The sequence below is a fragment of the Zosterops lateralis genome (genome assembly GCF_965231275.1).
Source record: "Zosterops lateralis genome assembly, chromosome: 1".
NCBI classification, from domain to species: Eukaryota; Metazoa; Chordata; class Aves; order Passeriformes; family Zosteropidae; genus Zosterops; species Zosterops lateralis.
In genome coordinates this window covers 45,330,607-45,349,451 of record NC_139762.1, presented here as the reverse complement: position 1 = coordinate 45,349,451, position 18,845 = coordinate 45,330,607, and the positions used below count along the sequence as shown (strand labels likewise).

Below are 18,845 nucleotides of genomic sequence, written 5' to 3'. Positions count from 1 at the left end.
CTGACCTACTTAACTTGAGCTTTAAAAGTCTTGGAGCCACACAGTTCTTGCAGCTGCTGTGAATCCTGGGGCAGGGCAGAAGTGGGAGCAGCTACAAGCAGGCACATACCAACCAGTAACTTGGGATCTGAGTCTACCTGTTCTCTAGTGTTCTCTGCCCTTGTGGACACTGGTTTAAAGCCAGGGGTGAGGCAGGATAGTGAGGGAGTGCTGGGGGAACAGAAGCAGAAAGCTGCTCCAGCCACAGCCAGCTCCTCTTCTGTGCTGCGCCTCAAACACCCAGTGCATCACTGTCCATATGCCACCCACGGGGGGACACAAGCAAGACAAACTTGGGAGATGGAAATTCAGTTGGTGCTGTTAAGATAAATTTATTTTCTTCAGTTTTCTTCACAGGCAACATCACGAAAGTGCTTTACAGAGTTTGAATACCATTACTCTACCATGGGACAAAAGGACAACAGATGTGTGCACTGCACAGTTAGAAGTTGTCATATGCGGAAGCCATGATAGGTAAACCAGGGTAAAAAAAAAATAATCTACTGACAAAAATAAAGTTCAGGTTTTGAACTTATGACTGTTAACATAATTATATAAATATACAGGCACCTTTAGGTTCCTGTGTTAACTGTGGGGGCCACACTGGGATTCTCAGAAACAGATCATACTGAACTCTGCTGAAACAGTTCCTGCTGTGCTCCATAGACTCCCAGCCAAACCATTTTCCCAGACAGACAGTATCATTCTTTCTTTTGCACAACACTGAGCACACAATTATCTTCATTTCTTCACATTAAGTCTGGTGCTGAGGCAGACATTGTTAAAAACAAATTCAGGTTGTCTTTTTTTTTTTTTTCTTTTGACTTACAGAGAAATCATCTTACAATTCTTCCCTCAGTAATCTCTTCATTAAAAACAATTAAAATGCTTTAGGCTAGATCCTGCTGTCCAGGTAAGACAGTTTTGTTTAAGCTAGAATGTTACCAGTCATGCAACCCTACTCCTTTCCATAGCTGAGTTGTGTTGTACTGTGAACAGTGCTACTGCCTTCCTTTTGCTGTACTCAGTAGGAATTTGGCTCCCATGTAGCCTCTGAGGCTCTTGGTTTCAGTTCTTCAAGGAGACTGCATGTTCTCGCTAGGCAGTTTTGTAGTGTTTGTGATACTACAGCCCTGACAAAAACAATGCAGCATGATCAAGACTCAGGAGTTCCTGCCTGCTGCTTTCTAAGTAAGTGGTGAATAATTCAGGCACCTGACTAAGAAGTCCTTGGCATGGTAATAATGTAGATGAACAGAAGGAGAAGGGAATACTCAAGGGCAAAGAGAGGTAAAATCAAGAAATTTTTGCTGAGTTTTGAGTTCCAGGACAAACAAGGAGCAGGGCCCATTGTCATGCCAGTTTCCAGAGCCACTTTGCCTTTCACCCAATTCCCAGAGTAGAGACACAGTGCATGGTCCAAGAACTTGTCAGTCCTGAAGGTTACTGGGTAGTTAGTAAGTAACAGTACAGAGCTACAGTGGCAAGACAGGGCTGTGGTGAGGCTTCCAGAGGCAGGGGACAGGCTTTGAAGTATTACATTCTAACAACTCTCAGATTCATTTGCTTTGTTTTCCCCCCCAGGTCCTCAAAAAGTAAAAAAATCCCAACTCCCCTTGGCCAACTTGATCAACACCCAGCAGGACTGTTTTTTGACAGAATACTGCTGTAATAGACCACTTAAGAGATACAGATATTTGGATGCAAAATCTAAGGTACATTGGTCTCAAGCCGGTATCATCATTAGTACTGGAAGGCAGCTGCCCTCTAGGATGTGGAACTCTGATAATTGAGGTAATGCAGTTCTCAAGGGCCAGGCTGTACATCCTACCAGGCTTGAGTCTGCCCTTATGACACATCCTTTGTATCTGTAAACATAACATGACTGGGAAATGCAGTCAGCGCTTAAAGACAACATCATTTACAGCTCCATGCTCTTTAAAGCACAAGATGATGAGAATGAAGAGATGAAACAAACCACAAAGACTAAGCCTGCTATCCAGTGTTGCTTCATCCCAAATACTGTAATGCAGTTTCAATATCCAGTTAAATACTACTACAGGTATATTAGATTAAGCATGGCTGAGGTCATGTGGTTGCTGGTCAGAGACTAAGTAATAGTAATGCATCTGCTCCATCTCTGGCACAAAGAGGAGAATAACCCAGACATTTAAAACAAGTTTCTGCTTGGGGCTTGTTCACTGCCACTTGATTCTGGCTGTCACACCTGGACTTCAAGTGGCGTGGTCTCAAATCAAATGTTAATGGAACTGATCTTGTGTGACAGAAATAACTCCATTGAAACCAGTGAAATTAAGCTCTGGGAAACTATATACATAATTTTCCTTTTTCTGAATGAATTTGTTCTATTGTATCAGCCAGTTTTTATGATTTGAATCACTTTGCTATAGTTGTACATACTCTGAAAGATACACAGAATAAGTGGTTTGTTTAAATTAAAAAAAGAAGCTTATGACAATATTTTAACTAACAGTTTTCTGTAGGCAATTTACTTGAAACAAAGCAGACATAATGTGATGACTTCATTGCCCTAACTGAGCTAGGATGGAAATTCAGTACAGAAGATAGGAGACATGAGAAGGAATAGAAAACATCAGAATGAGCAAAAATTAGTAAGAGCTTGCCATGCTACTCATTGAGCAGAAGAGTGGATTATATACATGAAACTGAAGACTTCAGTACATCAAATGGCAAAAGCCAATCCCCATGGAAGTTACTGGGTTGATGGTGATTGCCAGGATACTCTAAATGACTCTGTATACTTGGCAAATCAGGGGCAGGTGAGTTGTCAACAGGAAAAACCAAGGCAATAAATACTGGACAGGTTTTACACCACTCATACATGCTCTGGTAGAAGTTGTGACATGAGTCTGAATTAGTTGTGATCTTTCAAGGGGACGATTTAGGCATCACCATGGGCAGCTTGATGAAGACATCTGCTCACTGTGTAGTTGCAGTCAAGAAAGCGAATAAGATGTTAGGCTGTATTAAAGACAAAACAATATGGAAAAATATTACAGCATCTATTTCTCTTAGAGGTGATAATCTCAATGAATATTTGCTGTTTCTTCAGCACCTTAAAAAAAAGTGGCATATTAGAAAAATAGAGGCAGGAAAGTGGCAAGAAAGGTAGAAGCAGCTCCTTGGAGCTGGAAAGACAGTAAAATTAAGGTAGGTTATTTGTTAAGAGGGGGATAGATGATAAGCATCTTAGAAGTAATTCTCCTTCCCACCATATAAGACACATACTTTAAAGTAATTTTAAGCCACCTACCATTATATGAACCTTAATATCACTCATTACATTTATCATCATAAGTATTCCAAAAAGCCCCATCTTATTCTTCGGTGCTTATTATTCAGCTAGTTAAACATTTTCTCTGAAGCAAATGCCACAATTTGTTGAACTTTAACAGTAATCATTTCTGACAGAACTTCACTGCTGATGCACATTAACAACTGTCTTAGAGGTGCTGCAATGATAAAAAATATCAATAACAGAAGGTAACTGCTGGGCCTCATCTGTCCAGGACCCATCAGAGCTCTCATTTGTCTGCAAGCAGGCCACTATCATGTTCATGGGGCTTCTATTTGAAACCCCATTGTAAAAGCTGAGCAATGAACCTTGAAATCACCAGCAAAAGGAGACAAAGGCATATTTATAAGTTACTACTTCACGTTACTTCAGCTGCAGTTAACTGATAAACCAGAAGATAATAATAAATAGGGTGATGACCTGTGCTGTATCTGTATTCCTTCCTCTTACCTATCCTGCTTACCCCACTCACCCCTAGTTTTTGATAATTTCTTCCCTTTTTTATTTCATAAAATCCCTGCCATGGCCAACTATTTCCCTTTTGTTCATTCCCTTTCTTTCCAGTTTGCCTTAACACCGTATTTTACAAGTTTTGAAGATTATTCTCTTTTCCTATTTCTCTTGTATCCACATGCCACTTCCACATAAGTAAGGAAAAGAAAAAAGAGCAGGGAAAAGCATTTACACGTGGAGAGGAGAAGAAAAACACATTCCTATGACAAAATGCCACGTAGTATCAGGAGGGAACATTTCCGGTTCACTGACTTGAACAAACTTTAAAACAGCCACATTATAAGAAATGGCTATCAACTGTGAGCAGGATTTTATTTCAGTCATGGGGTTTACAAAATATAGCAATATTGGTTTTAACATGTTCCACACAAAAACAAAGAGCCTCTTATTAATATGCCATTTGGGTTGCACAGATAATTGAAGAGAGGAAATACCAGTTGAGTGCTCAGCCTGAACCTTTTCCTTCCCCATACATGCTAAAATAAGTCAAATTATGTAATACTTAAATAGAACGTATATTACATTCCATAGAAATAAGCCTTTGCCGAAGTAGTATTAAAATACTATAATAAAAGCTAATATAAAGATCTTTTAATAAAGATTTTTAGTCTTCTGTAGAACCTTCCATCAGCCCCAGCCCTTGACAAAGAACAGCTTTGGCCTCACAACACCCCTGTGAGGTAGGTTGTTGGTTATTTTGGTACAGCTGGGGAAACTGAGGCAAAGTGGAACTAAATTACTCGAACATAGCAGCTCAGTAGAAAACCAAGGCCAAATCCCACTCTCTTGGTCCCATGCTTCCCATGCTCTTGCTACAGAACTGGCTTGGCTTCTTTTCAGTGCACACAGTTGTTTCAGATGACACTTTCCAATATTCCAGACACACTACTTTTCCTGGTGACTCATTAATACTGTGATATGTTTTCAGTATTTGTATTCTGGCTAAGCTGAAGTGAACACTGAACTCCATTAACCTTGCTGCATCAACACATACTCACTCTTAAGCAACTGAAAGTAAACCCATGATGTATGTACCATTTAGAAGTAACTTCATTTTAAAGTCTTCATAGCTATTTGAAACAATGTCTCAGCCTTTAATCATGGAGGAGTGAAAAATAATTTTCTTAAATACACAATTTATTTCCTAAGAGGATTGTTGAGCCATGTTGAAATTTGTCCTCAGTTCTCTCTTTAGGCAACAGGTCAGCTTCATACCAATGCAAAATTCTACCTTCTCTCTGAACATGTTCTCCCAATTTGTTGAAAGGAAGAAATGGGCTGCCTTGCCCAAGTACTGAACTTTAAACAGTTTTGCCGATTTAAAGTCAGATGAATCTGTCACTTGTGCAAGCAGTGCGTACCCACACAGCACTTCTACTATCCAACATCTGACACCACTCCCTGCCTCAGGCTATGCACTTAAAGCTATCATTTAGAAAACAGCCCTCCTAATCCCTCTCTTCTTATAGCACCTATTTGCATCATTTCCACTCTCCCTAATTTACTTATTTATTAATCTTCCTTCCTCCCCTATTTAATTTCAAACAGAACATGGCAGAAGTATAGGTGATGCTTGAGAAGCCCAAATTTACATACACAATTGTTACCACTTAGAACTGAGGAGTCTGTTTTCTGCTGTCATTTCTTCCTCCACCTGCTACAGCTTGCAAGCTCTCATATTAACCTCAATTCAGACAAGCTTTTTAACTTTTTCTGGACTTTATCTGCAAATATATGCCAGGTTTCCTCCCCTCTGTACATACCTAATTCATATATCTGAAGTTTAAGTACACATATTATTCTCTTATCTGCCATATAAAACCCCCTAGTTATCATTAAAAAAGAGTAGTAACATTAGAAGCCGAAAACAGAGAGAATTTGGGAACTAAGTTACAGTCCAGCAACAAAACCTGGATCATGGCTGTTCATAAAGATTTTATAATACTCAAGGTGGTTCTGGTGTAATTTAGCTTCTTAGGCCAACAAGGTATAAATTTCTGACCCTGTCAATATCAGAAAGAATAATATTACAACTCTGTAAGTAAGCAATCTTATTTAAGCACATGAAGCCCTATTAATCCCTGCTCCATTTTAGTTATAGTATTTGACAGGAAACCACAGGCGAGTTTCAAACTGCTCAACCAGGCAGAAATTAGAAAGGCAAAAAGCTACAACTATTGCAAAAGCTCAGATAAGCAAACTCCAAAGATGTGCAGCCCAATCAAATTTATATTGTGTTTACTTGACCTGAACAACACAGGGGTCTCAGCCATGGTGTGGTCAAAGTTTCCACGAGCTGACAGATGCAGTCATTAAAAGCCCTATTTCCTGTGGTGTCAGGCCTCTAGCACAACTGGTACCATTAAAAATCCATCTAAGTTACTGTGGACATGACTGGGAAAGCTAGCTACAAATACAGAACTGAAGTAACAGGAAATAGTCACTTTTAATTGTCAATTCTTCTTCATTTGTGAATAAGATTAAACATGACACAGCTAAACTAGGAGAAATGGGCAGGGGCAAAGCTAATCCTCTCCTACATTTATCATCAGCTCAAGTAAATAGTGATTCCAGATACCTACAGTAGGCATTTGAGAAGGCCAACTTTATTAAAACTACCTGGGTTTTAGCATTTTAACATCTTTAAATACAGACTGTATCACTGAGAAACACAAATCCAAACTGTTCTTTTCCCAGTAAGCACTGGACATTTCCACGTTCTACCAGCAAGTTGATAACTTTATGGTTATGTTTTATTGTAAGCCAGAGAAAGTCAAACAGAACCTTTAAACTGGAAATTAACAAGCAACCCACCATAAAAGCATGTGACAGGCCAGGGAGTCCCTGAAGCAGCACACAACTGCATTTTATGGACTGGCATAAAGAATCCCATCTCTACAACTGACAACCCTTCATTTATGGAATAAGCCTTCAATGAGCATTTTGAAGGAATGAAAAGGACATTCTTAGCATGCCTCAAATGAGAGCAACAACAAACCAGATAAAGCTGGATTTCAGAGTCTAAAGCATACTGATCTTCCACAGAGGACTGACTTTCAAAATTTCAGGCATGCAGAGCAATTACTTGGTACAAGGAAGATACTGACAACTGGCATTTTGATAGTTGCTGGCAGCTATATTTAACACGAGAAACACTTCTTTTAAAACAGTTCAATGTTCTGTACTACAGAAATCTGCCGCATTTCCCATTTTTTTTCCTTATGCCTCCAGAAAGAAACTGGAATGATATGTTTGAGAGAAGCCCCCGAAGGAACACCTTTAGTTATCAGTACCTGATGGGCTCCAGTGATAGCAGCCATCCAGAGGTTGGGTTTTTCTTCCCCATTCTTTAATTTAGCAGAGGTACTTTTAATTGAAAAGCAAATTAAAGCTTCATTCATACTCAACTCAATCTCAAACCAGTCCTCTATGGTGGGAGCAAGAAGACACTGTGCCAAGTAGCAAACTAAACTTCTATGTATAAATAAAAGTTTTATTGATATGCACTGCTATAAGCTCTGAAATACAGCCCTTGACCATAAGGACTACTCCCTGCTTCGTGGCCTATCCCTGACGTGATCCAAATGCTCTGTTTCCTCTGCTATTGTACGGTCATGAGCTCAAACTAAAACGTAAAGACTCACTAGACTCCAGAATCCATGTATATTTCCATTTTATTTGATTTGAAACTTTTACAGGGTTTTCTTGAACTGCCAGAATTCATGCCCAAAAACCTCAAATAATGGTGGTACAATGGACAGCCTCATCTACCCTTCACACAGGAGACTAAAACTCTATTCATGTGCATTAGTGATTGCAATCTCTTTAGAGCATCAGGAAAAACATTTTAAGACTTCACATCTCTACCCCATCAAGTGACATGTCCATTTACCATGAATTCCACAGAAATTGTAACAACACTTTTGCTGGCAACAATGGATTTTCAAGGAAGATACATGGCTCAGAGTCCAAGGTATTGGTATCAGTCTTTCAGCGGGGTTTTGTTTCCAAATGAAGTCTCCAACTTTAGGAATAGTCTCTTGAGCCCTCTCTTTAATAGCAGCTTCTAGCAGAATTTTTATAGACAGTTAACTCTGCAAGGGCAAGGCCAGTTTTAGTCTGTGCACAAAAGAACCAGGTGAAACCCCAGCCCCACTGAAGTCAACGGCAAAATCTGCATTGGCCTCAGAGAAGTAAATTTAAAGCAAGTCAGCAGTTAGTCAAAGGGAACCCAACTGGGTGATTCCTGAACTATCCTTATCTTCTGCACATACACAGTACTCCCACACACGTAAGCAAGCTTTGTTTTGTTCCCTTGTTTTTCTTGCCATTGGCAACTCTTATGGATGTTGGGTCTATTTTTTGGCATTTACTCTGAGAAACCTCAACACCGGAGCACACCACAACTGTACTTCATTTTGCTTCTGGTGTAAAAATTCAGAGAAGAGAAAAACAGTTACAGCAGAACACTTCTGGTACTTGACAGGTTTGGTTCACTGAAACAGTTACAAGCAATGTCCTATATTCCTAGTGTACCAAGTGCCATTTTGCCTACTTCCACTAAATTAAGTAACTTAAAGAAGTCACTGCCTTCCATCATTACTAAACTTTCTGACTGTGAATGAACACCATTTATGAGTTATACTTGGAGGACTGCTGCCTCAGAGAGCTGCATGCTTCACAGAAGTAGCCAAACAAATCGGGCTTATCGGCTTTAGTTCTCTCTCTGCGTATTAAGTTACTCTGTTTATCAAGTAAGCATCACTCCTCAACAAACAAATAATTGTTTTTGATAGAATATGTTTTTTATCTAGTATCCCTACTGCCACATGTCTCATTTTTAAAGGACAAACTCTGAAGACTGTAGCTTGGAGTCTGGATACCTCTGAGTCAAATCAAAACTCTAAGTCTTAGTGCTTTAGGGTGAGAAAGACAAACTTCATGACGAAAACCAAAATAAACCCTATTTCACTACAACATTATACCATTGTTTAAATATACTGCAAATCGATATCAGAAACAAGGCAGGCATTTCTTTCGTGGATAATAGAAAAAAATAGACAACTTTGAAAATGGCTAATGCAAACAAACCATTCAAACCCATCATTCCTTAGATCTGATACTGAATGAGTTTTAATTTGTTTTGCAGTTACTTCCGTACAGCACTCTAGAAAGGTAAACAAACTACAGCTCTGTTGTACTCGGACAGTATGAGTGGTATGGGACGCTCCAGAAGTCTTTAGTAGGCTATGGCTACACATGACAGGATTCCTCAGAAGGGGAACGAACAGGTTTGTCATTAAGGTCACTTAAATCTTTGTTATAACAAATTGGAACCAAATGGCTGACTTCTGCAGGATTTCTGACAGGAATCCAGTAGAGCTGGTTTCAAGTTTCAGATGGCCACTAAAACAGCTGTAACCTTCTCTTCCAGAAGTTGTGATCCACATGGTGTCCACAATGAGTGCATCAAGTCTGAGGTAGTCAACCTTTACGAAGGCTCAGTATCTGAACATAAAAAGATTTTGAAATGACCACTGGCTGTAGGTATCTTTCTGAGCAATTAAAGCACACTGATGACTCTGGTTCAATCATTTACATTAATTTGCCCCATATCCAATGGAGAAGTTGCAACATATTATGCTTCCATAGTGCAGGAGAACCAATCACTTATGTCAAAGTAGTCTGCACTTGCTGCAGTAGATCCAGCAGAAATAAGGTGGCACGTTCATCATAGCTGTTAGCTGTAGTTTAGTTACCTTAGTAGAAGAGTTACCAAAAAGCATTCCTTAATTGTAATGTGTGTGCAGCTCTACTGATCCCCAAGCACAGCATACTGGTTGTCTAGCTGAAGTTTAAGTGCTTGGTTTTTTGAGACCTCATCCCTACCTCTAGTTTTGTATTTTACTACTTCAAAGCTCTTCTCCATTTCTTTATCCCTATGGGAAAATAAATGTAATCAGTAAATATCTTATCACTAAGTTGTAAATTGTGAATTTCTAGTCCATTTCCACCCCATCCCAACACAAACATTATGAACAGAGAACAAACACTACGATCTAGAGTTTAACACAACACCTTAACATTCCCAAGAAAATCTTTTAAAACCTTATCTCCAAAATAAGCTCATCACTCAGTACCATTTACATTAATATTCTCAAAGTAAATTTAAATTCATTTATGAAAAATAGGTTCTAGAAAGCAGAAGTAATTTTCTAGAATGCTCATTCACAATTTTGTCTTGGCTCAATTTGCACCATTCAAATCACAAAACATCAATTACAGCTCGTCTCCTTTGCTACACCAAAAAAATACTCAGAGGAAACAAAGCTTCTCCTAAGCTGTTATAAACAGTAACATAGCAAGTAGGATGAAAAAAAAAACACCCAAAAAACAAACAATAACAAAAGAACACCCCAAGTGAATTGGGTATTGGCCTAGCCATCTCTTCTACTGGGAATAACATTATAGAAAGATCAGGATTCAAATACAGGGTGAGACTGAAGTCTTCAGCACCACACAATACAAAACACTTCAGCAAAATTGGGGGAGCTCGTCTCTATAAATCACAGCTCAGACAGCAAGTGTATTGATTTGTATTTGTATTAAACCCCACTCCTCCAGTTAAACCACCTTCACACCTCTAACGAGAAGGCTGCAAGCTCAGGACTTCCTACATCTGTCTGCTGAAGGAAGTAACACAGAGCCACACCATGGCTAGTCTAGGGTCTGAGGGAAGCAGATGCTGTCAATAGCAGAAGTATTCAGTGAAATCTTTCAGCCATCAAAGATAACATAATTGGCAGTCTTGTTTGGATATCTCACTAGGCTACATTCTATGGCAGTTATTTCACAGGAATAGAGTTGGAAAATACATTTACCACCCCTTAGTTATGTCTTTCCTTTATGGAAAGATTCGGGCTTAAGCACTAGGACAAACTAGGACAAAATAAGAACTCAGAGAAGGCAGTTAGAAATCTCTTGGGGAAATCAGTGGAATGCACTTACTTTCGACTGTCTACGAGCTTGGCAGTGGACTGCAGCGAGGGGAACTGCGTGTCACTGTAGATCTCTGGGGGTCCTTGCTGTGCTCTCCGCGGCCGCCCGCCTTCCCTGGCCCCGGGCGGCCGGTACACGCCGCCCGTCTGCACCGGCTCCGGAGCTTCTGTGACTGGGGACAAGAACAAGTCACACATCACAACAAGTCGTAGCTGAAAACAATCCAGAGCAACCAACACACAAATAAAACTCCACAAAGAAGAAATAAAAAGAATCTTACAAGTATGTTTTTCCATCTTTTAAGTTTTGGAAGCAAGTATTTTAGACAAGGTGTCACCTAACTTAAACTGCACTCAGTCAAATTGAACTGTGGCTCCAGTGCACTGTCTCACGAAATTTAGGGAATCCAAATGAGGATTCTACTGAGGGAATACTAACAAGGACTTCACGTTTCTCATTTGCAATTTTTTAGCAACAATTTAAATACATTTAAAGCAGATTTAAACACATAACTATACAGGTGTCAAATCTTATTTAAAACACCTCTCCAGATGCAGAGGGGACTGTCCAAATAGTTTGCACTTAAGGTAAAAAAATCCAAGATGAATTAACGCTACTTAGGTTTACCTCCTTTGCAAACAAGGAAGAACATAGGCTATTTTTCAAATAATTTCTCAGTGGAAAAGAATATTCTGAACTCAGAGGATGACTAAGTAGTTTATCTCCACTGATGTTAATAAACTGTACTTAATAAAAACCCTGAATCCTATCCTAGTTAAAATAATCAATTTTGCAACGTCATGTTCTCAGTACTCTAAGATCTGATTTGAAAAGTGTGCTAACTGAAGGCCACAATAGATCAGATACTGGCTGAACATCCACTGAAGTGTTAAAGCACCATTTTTAGAACAGAAAAGCTTCCAATTGGTATTTTACAGACTGCAAAACAGAGGGATCTCCTGCAACGACAGAATGCTTCCCCTCTTTCTGAAGCTGGAAATAAAAAAACCCTATCTGACAGATAGTTTAACTTCAATTCTGTTCCTCAGATCCCTTGACACGAAGATTTCCTTGATGGCTGGCATGCCACACAAGCCATTTGTTCATTAAAGAGTGCCTGAGCAGGAACTGTTCCTTGAGCTCTACCCACTGAGCAGCTTCATTCAACCTGATGCATTTCTGATTGGAAAACAAGTCTGAGTTAAATTTACCGACTGGTTCGACGACAGGGGCGGGTGCAGGAGCTGATTTGTTCCAAGGACCAGATGATCTGTCGACACCACCACCACCACCAGTCTCTTCCCAACTGTCACCGGGTTCTTCTCTTTTTTCACTTTCATCATCTTCTTTTTCACTGTAAGAGAGAAATGAGCAGCAGCACCTTACAAACAGAGGTTTAAGATGTGCCAGAGATTACACAATCCTCCTAAGACAAGATTCCATGGCTGCCATGCTGAAGATACTATATCAAACCAGACCACATTAGTCTGGTAATCACTGCACTAGCAATTCCATCTGAACAATTTCTCACACGCTGCTATGTAACTCAGCAACTGAAAAGGAAAAAAAGCTCCTAAAAGAATAAAAAAAAAATTAACTTGAACAAAGTGATCAAAGAAATGGGGGTCTTACTTTGAGTAGAAAAGCTTTTTCCTTACTAACACAGTCGTGCATTTGGAAGGAATGAGAAGATAAAGCAGGAAAGGTCTACAAGTCCAGGTTCCATAAAATGCTTTAGTCAAGAGGAAGAAATAGTGGAGTAATGGTGAAAGAAAGCAAATCCTGAGCCCACTTTTCCTATAACCACAACCCCCTAAGAAACACCCTTTTATGTATGGGTAATATACAATCTACAAACAAACTCAGATCTCTTTTTTTTAAAGCAGGCAATACAAAAAAAAGAATAGCACAAGACAGAAAAATGGAATTTTTTCCAAGGTAGATCCAATGCAAAAGCTTGGCTGTATTTTATTTAGACTATTTTATTTTGCATAGGTGTAGTCAGACACCCAAAATACTTCCCTGGCCAAAGCTACTACAGAAAGCTGTGTGCTAAAATGGGACAGATGTGGAGAGTGAGGCTGTTGAAAAGAATCAAGACATTGATCTCAACAGCAGCAACATGTGAATTCACAAGTTTCTAATACACCAAATCCTACTAATCATGATCTGTATAAGCCTTTTGAGTAAGTAATGATCAGAGAACAGAAAATAAATGCCTGTAAACAGCCTTTCACTGTTCATCCAAACATGGGAACAATCATGGTAAGGTGGCCCAAGGGACTAAACACCTTATTTTAAACACAGTTTATTTTAAATGACAGAAACAGTGTCGACAGACTTAACTACAACAGAGCAAGCACAGGGAGCATCACACCCTCTCCAGACACTCTGTATCTTTGCTTCATCAGAAACCTCCAAAAATGGATAATTTATAACCTCTAGTGGATTTTTCTTCCATTTACTTCTCCATTCTTCCCTTGAATCCACTAATTGAATGGTTACAAAATCCTGTGGCAGAGACTTCCACATGCCTGGAAATCTACTACAGCATGAAAAGTATTTGGAATGCTGGCCTTTGTCTGGAAAACTAAAGTAGAGGCTTTTCAGCCAAACAGCACCAGCAGACAGAGAAGCTGCAGCTCACTGGGTGTCTAATCAGACATGTGATTATCCACTGTGACGCTTCAATGCCATGGACAGCTTGTGGGACAAATTCATGCAAATGACCCACAGGACTAGTTAACTGAAAGGAGTGGGAGGAATGCTGTGATCCAAAATAGTAAAAAATTCCAGAAATGTCAGACCTGCTCAAACAGTGAAGAAAGCATCTACTGCACTGGTTACAGGTAGGCTGATTTTAACATGACATTATTTTGAACATCAAGAGCCAGACAATGAGAATTATCTGACATTCTCAGTCCACAACTGAGGTCATAAAAAACCTTCTTCCAACTTGACGAAATCTTTTTCTTAACCAGGACAGACATAAGTAGACTTACTTTTCACCAGACAACAGGAAAAGTCTAATGAAGAAAATGAACAAGGAATCCTGGATTAGATTCATAAATGTAATCTTGTGGGATCGAATCATGGGACACTACTTTTATCAACTCTATTTTTGGTTTTTTGAAATGCAAATGTAAATGTAATGGTTCAGGAATTTGCTCCCCAACTGAAGATGTTGAGTAGATTCAGCCAGATACCCTTACAGCAGTCAAATGATTCAGTGGGAATCACTATCCTGCACTACTCTGAGAAATTACTATTTGACTATCTTTATGGAGGGGAATGTTAAGCATTTGTAATAAAAAATCCTGAGTTCCAAGCAAAATGGATAGATCTAGAGTATGAACAGAGATTTAGAAAATAAAGAGAACACTGGCAGAGACCAGTCAAATTACTCAACAAAAAACGTGTGTATTCTTAGAAATATATCAAATCTCTCTTTAACTGCACTCCATGGAAGCAGCTCTGAAGAAAAAACCCATCCTTTTTAGACATTGTAAGAATTATACTGAAGAAAAAAAAGAAGAAAAAGTAGTACCTTATTTGCATGGACTGAACTCTAAGACCACTATAATCAATTTCTTCCTTTTGCTCAAACTCCTTCCAATCATCCTCTTCCTGTAAGAGAAAAATATAAGTTGTCACTTTCTCTGTAACCAAAGTAGGAAAGAAGAACACGACCAAGACAATACAAAAAAACTTGGGTGAAGGTGAATTCCAGGTTAAACCAAACTGTGTGCCTTGCTGCCAAGAGGTGAAAGGACTGCATGCCCTCACCCCCTAATTTACTATGTGTCCCCTGGGATGCACCTGAGAGCTGACTTTAACTCACTAGAACAGCTAAGAAATGCCCCAGCAAAAACTCATTCAAGTGAAAGGAAACCTCAGCAAAACCACATGAGGAAGTCAAGGAACAACCAAGTATGGAACAGGACCGTGCAGTCATGACCAGGGCAGTAGAAGGGCAGGACCTCTCCCTTTCACTAACAGTAGGCTTTTATGACAGCTTGAGTGCACACACAGCTTGAAGTTTACTTTTCCATCACCTTTTTCATGAGCCAAACAAAAAAGAACATTTGGAATAGCTTACAGGGGATTTATGACAAAGATTTATAATGCTACATTTGACTTTTTCACATTCACAGTCTTGTCTCCTGAGCAGTGTTTCTGTAACAGCAGAAAGGTCAGTTTCAAAACCCCAGCAATCTCAGTACACAAAATACGTGTATCTTTCAAGAGAACCACTGGAGGATTTTAAAATGGAAGTCTGTCTGGGGAAATAGGGACTCACCTAAGTGGAGGCAATTTTGTCCTACTGTGTCATCAAGAGAGTCTGGAATTATTAAAGTGGACCAAAAATTGACCAGAACAGATAAACAGTCCTCCCATGTTCCCAGTCCCAGCTTTAAAACACACACAGTCTAATTAGTAGTTTACCTAATTCCTACACTCTAGTGAAATGCAGTTATATTACTCCAAACAGGAAGGCCATGTCAGGAATGTCTGCCAAAGGTACAGCCCTCTTTCCATGGAGCAGCTGAGAATAAATCTGCCTTTAGAGCCCCGTGCTGGGATCCTCCACAGTCAATCTCCTGCACTAAAACTTTGACCTGCTTTAGAGCAACAGCAGAAGTGACCCCATGTTAACTGCAGTGTCTGCTGAAGATTCAGTCTTCTAGAAGAGCAGGAGTCTACAGTTCTAAAATCTTTTAGATTTCTTACATCCCCATCTCCATGGAAACATTACAGTTTCCAAGCTAACATACATTTCACATTTAATGGCTTTTGTTTCTAATCCAAGTACAAGCTTCAGTCAAAGCCAGATATTTTGCAAGCAAGCGAGCAGAAGAGCAGCTGAAAGATTAGCACTGACCTTGATCTACTTAGAAAGCTATTGCACATGTCAAGCTCCCCAGGTTCAAACAATAGGAAACAGGAGAGTATTTCTTAAAATTAATTTTGAAATATACAGCATTAGAGCTCTTATAACAGCTTTTGGTTTTAGTAATTAACCTAGCACAACAAAATAATATTCTTAAATCACTGATCATCTATGTAAGCACGAAGGGAGCAAGGTATCTAACTTCCAAAAACCCTTTCACAAGCCATCTTTTTATATTCTGAGAGTATAAGGTCGTAGGGATAAAGATGCAATTTGTAGCAGTAAGACAGGGAACACACCTTCAGATTACTATATGCTGAAGCCACCAAAGGAAAACAATACCAAGAGGGGAACAAAAGCAAACCAGAAATAGAGATAAAAGGCACAAGTAATTTTTTAGGTCCTATCTGTCCTGTCTACAGCAGACAAATACGTAACAAAGGTACTGCACGTGTCAAGCTCCACAATTTAAAAGCCATCAGGAAACAGTACAGTATTACTTAAAATTCGTTTAAAAATATACAGCATTAGAGCTCTTATAACTACTTCTGGTTTAAATTTCATTACTTCAGTGCTGATATTAAGGACAGGAAGAGCAAGGGCGGAGGAAGAAGCAGAGAGCTACTAACTCAACTACGGACATCTAAGCTTCTCCTGCGTTCTCATCGTTTCACTGTAATACGCTACCAAAAAAAAAAAAAAAAAAAAAAAAAAAAAAAAAAAAAAAAAAAATATTGGCAGCAAAACCCTGCCTAGCAAGGAGGCACAGAGCTCGGCGGACTCTGGGGGAATCTTATCGCCAAGGTCCACATGCCACGCTGCACAGCCCCTGGCGGCACCTGACGCAAACCTCCGGTTCCGGCCCCAACACCCTAAACCTGAGAGGGAGCGCCGGGCTGGCAGCAGCCGCAGGGCGGGAAGGAGCAGCTTTCTCGTCTCCCCCAGGGCCGGGGCTCCTGGCCAAGGTTCCCCCACCCGCCAGCAGCAGAAGCAGCGGCCGCGCCGGCCCGGCGGCCCCGGGGCGGGTCCGGGAGCGCCGCCAGCCCCGCAGGGCCCCGCATGGCCGGGCGGCGGCGCCCCCTGCCGGCAGGAACCCGCGGCCTCCCGCCCGCACCTTGCTCGCCGCCTTGCCCGAGGAGCCGCCACCGGCGCTGGAGGCGGCAGAGGCCCCGGAGCCGCCGCCCTCGGCCGGTCGTGGGGTCCCCGCGGCCGCGCCCGCCGCGTTGGAGCCGGCGTTTGAAGCGCTGGAGGCGGCGGCGGCGGCGCTTCGGCTGCTCTTCTCCTTCCGCTTCTTCTTGTCCCGCTTGGCGAAGAAGTCGTCCAGGCTCCGCTCCTCGGTCTCCGCCATGGCGGCAGCCGGGCGGGGGCAGGAGGGCGGCGGCGGCCGGGACCAAGAGGCGAGCGGCGCGGCGCTCCCGGTGCTCGTTGAGCGCGGCCGCCCGGCTGCGGCTGCGGCTCTGCGGAGGCTGCGGCTGTGGCCGGGCCCGCCCGCGGCCCGCGCTCCCCACGCCTGACGCGGCCCGGAGCGAGCGGAGGGGCTGAGGGGAGACGGGGCGGGGCCGCGCCCCCCACCGCGCACGCGCCGCCTCGCCGCGGCCAATCAGCGCCGCCGGCCGCCCGGGGGCGTCTCCAGAGAGGGGCGACAGGCGCTGACGTTGCGGCGCGTGAGGACGCGCGCGGCGGGCGCGGGGAGGGCGGTGGCGAAGCGGCCGCGGATTGGTCGAACCGGGAGGAACGGCGCGTGCGCGCTCGGAGCCGGGCTCGCGCCTGCCCCTCCCGCCCCTCCCGCCCTTCCGCGTCCGGGCAGAGCAGGGCTGGGCTGGGCAGGGCTGGGAGCCGTGTGGATGGGGCAGGGATCCCTGTGGATGGGGCAGGGCGGGCAGGCAGGAGCCCCCAGCGCCGGCCGTGGTTGCCACAGCGCCCCATGGTAGCCTGGGGGAGCGTCGAGAGCCTAGTGGTGAGGGAGCGGGGCGAGGGTGGTGATCCCGCCCCTCTGTCCAGCCCTAGTGAGGCCACATCTGCCGTGCTGTGTCTAGTTATGGGTTCATCAGGGCAGGAAAGACTAGCTGCTGGGGAGGGTGCAGTGGAGAGCCACAAAGATGGTGAGGGGACTGGAGCATCTCTCTTGTGCGGAGAGACTGCAGGAGCTGGGCCTGTTCAATCTAAAGACAGAGAGAGGATCTCATAATTTTACATAAATGTCTCCCAGGCAGGTGTCAAAGGATGGTTCCAGGCTCTTTTCCATGGTGCCCAGTGACAGGACAAGGAGCAATGGCCGTAAACTAAATCACGAGAAATTTCACCTTAGCATGAGGAAGAACTTCTTTATATTAAGGATAGCAGAGCACTGGAAGAGACTGATGGGGAGGGTGTGGAGTCTCCCTCTCTGAGGACATTCACACCCCTCCTGGATGCATTCCTGTGTAACCTGCCTTGGCAGGAGGGTTGGACTGCATGATCCCCAGAGGTCCCTTCCAACCCCAACAACTCTGTGACTGACAGCACTGGAAAACTCTTGGCTGCTCCCCACATCGGGTGCAGGCCCTTCCTTGTCAGGGCCACCTCACAGTGAGACAGGGACAGCCCCCTTGGGCTCAGCACTGCTGGGATCCCTTCCAAGGAGGCTGAGAGCACTGCTGGAGCAGCCCCCAGCTGGTCCCACAAGCTCAGGGCACTGCTTGGCCGGCCCAGCTCCCCCCAGCCCTTGAGGAAAGGTGGCATTCATTCCCAGCATGGACTGTGGGGACAGAAGCACTGCCCCCCACACCCCAGCCAGGCCTGTGAAACAGACTCTCATTGCAAAGGATGCAAGGAAGTAATTTAGCTTTCATCTTGGGTCTGTGTGGTTAAGTGAGTAAGTCTTGAAACACTGCTCTGTCTAGGATGTCTGGATGTGTTGGCCTGAGCTTTCTAGCTGCTTTTCTGACTGGCATTGAAGTCTAGGGAATATATGCTGGAAAACAAACTTTACAGTTAGTGTCTGCAGATCGTTACCTCTCACTTTGGGTACTGTAGTGACCTTTAGCTCTGGAAAAAAACATGGGTGTTTAAGAAGTTCGCTGTGGC

The 18,845-nt window shown here is 42.6% G+C and overlaps 1 protein-coding gene across 3 annotated transcripts; it reads right to left on the bottom strand.

The window, feature by feature from the left end:
• Window positions 1-837: 837 nt before the first annotated feature.
• Window positions 838-17,236, bottom strand: CDV3 (CDV3 homolog). 3 transcript variants are annotated; one of them, XM_083858132.1, is made up of 5 exons: window positions 16,894-17,230; window positions 14,436-14,515; window positions 12,100-12,242; window positions 10,898-11,060; window positions 838-3,042 (listed from the first exon to the last, which is right to left on the bottom strand). In XM_083858132.1, exons 1-5 carry the CDS (start codon window positions 17,125-17,127, stop codon window positions 3,018-3,020), a joined length of 645 nt encoding a protein of 214 aa, XP_083714258.1. In that variant the 5' UTR covers window positions 17,128-17,230; the 3' UTR covers window positions 838-3,017. The 3 variants fall into 3 exon arrangements, with proteins under 3 accessions (XP_083714258.1, XP_083714257.1, XP_083714259.1); XM_083858131.1 differs by lacking the exon at window positions 838-3,042 and adding an exon at window positions 4,188-9,828 and having other exon boundaries at window positions 16,894-17,236; XM_083858133.1 differs by lacking the exon at window positions 838-3,042 and adding an exon at window positions 4,188-9,397 and having other exon boundaries at window positions 16,894-17,223.
• Between the last annotated feature and the right edge of the window lie 1,609 nt (window positions 17,237-18,845).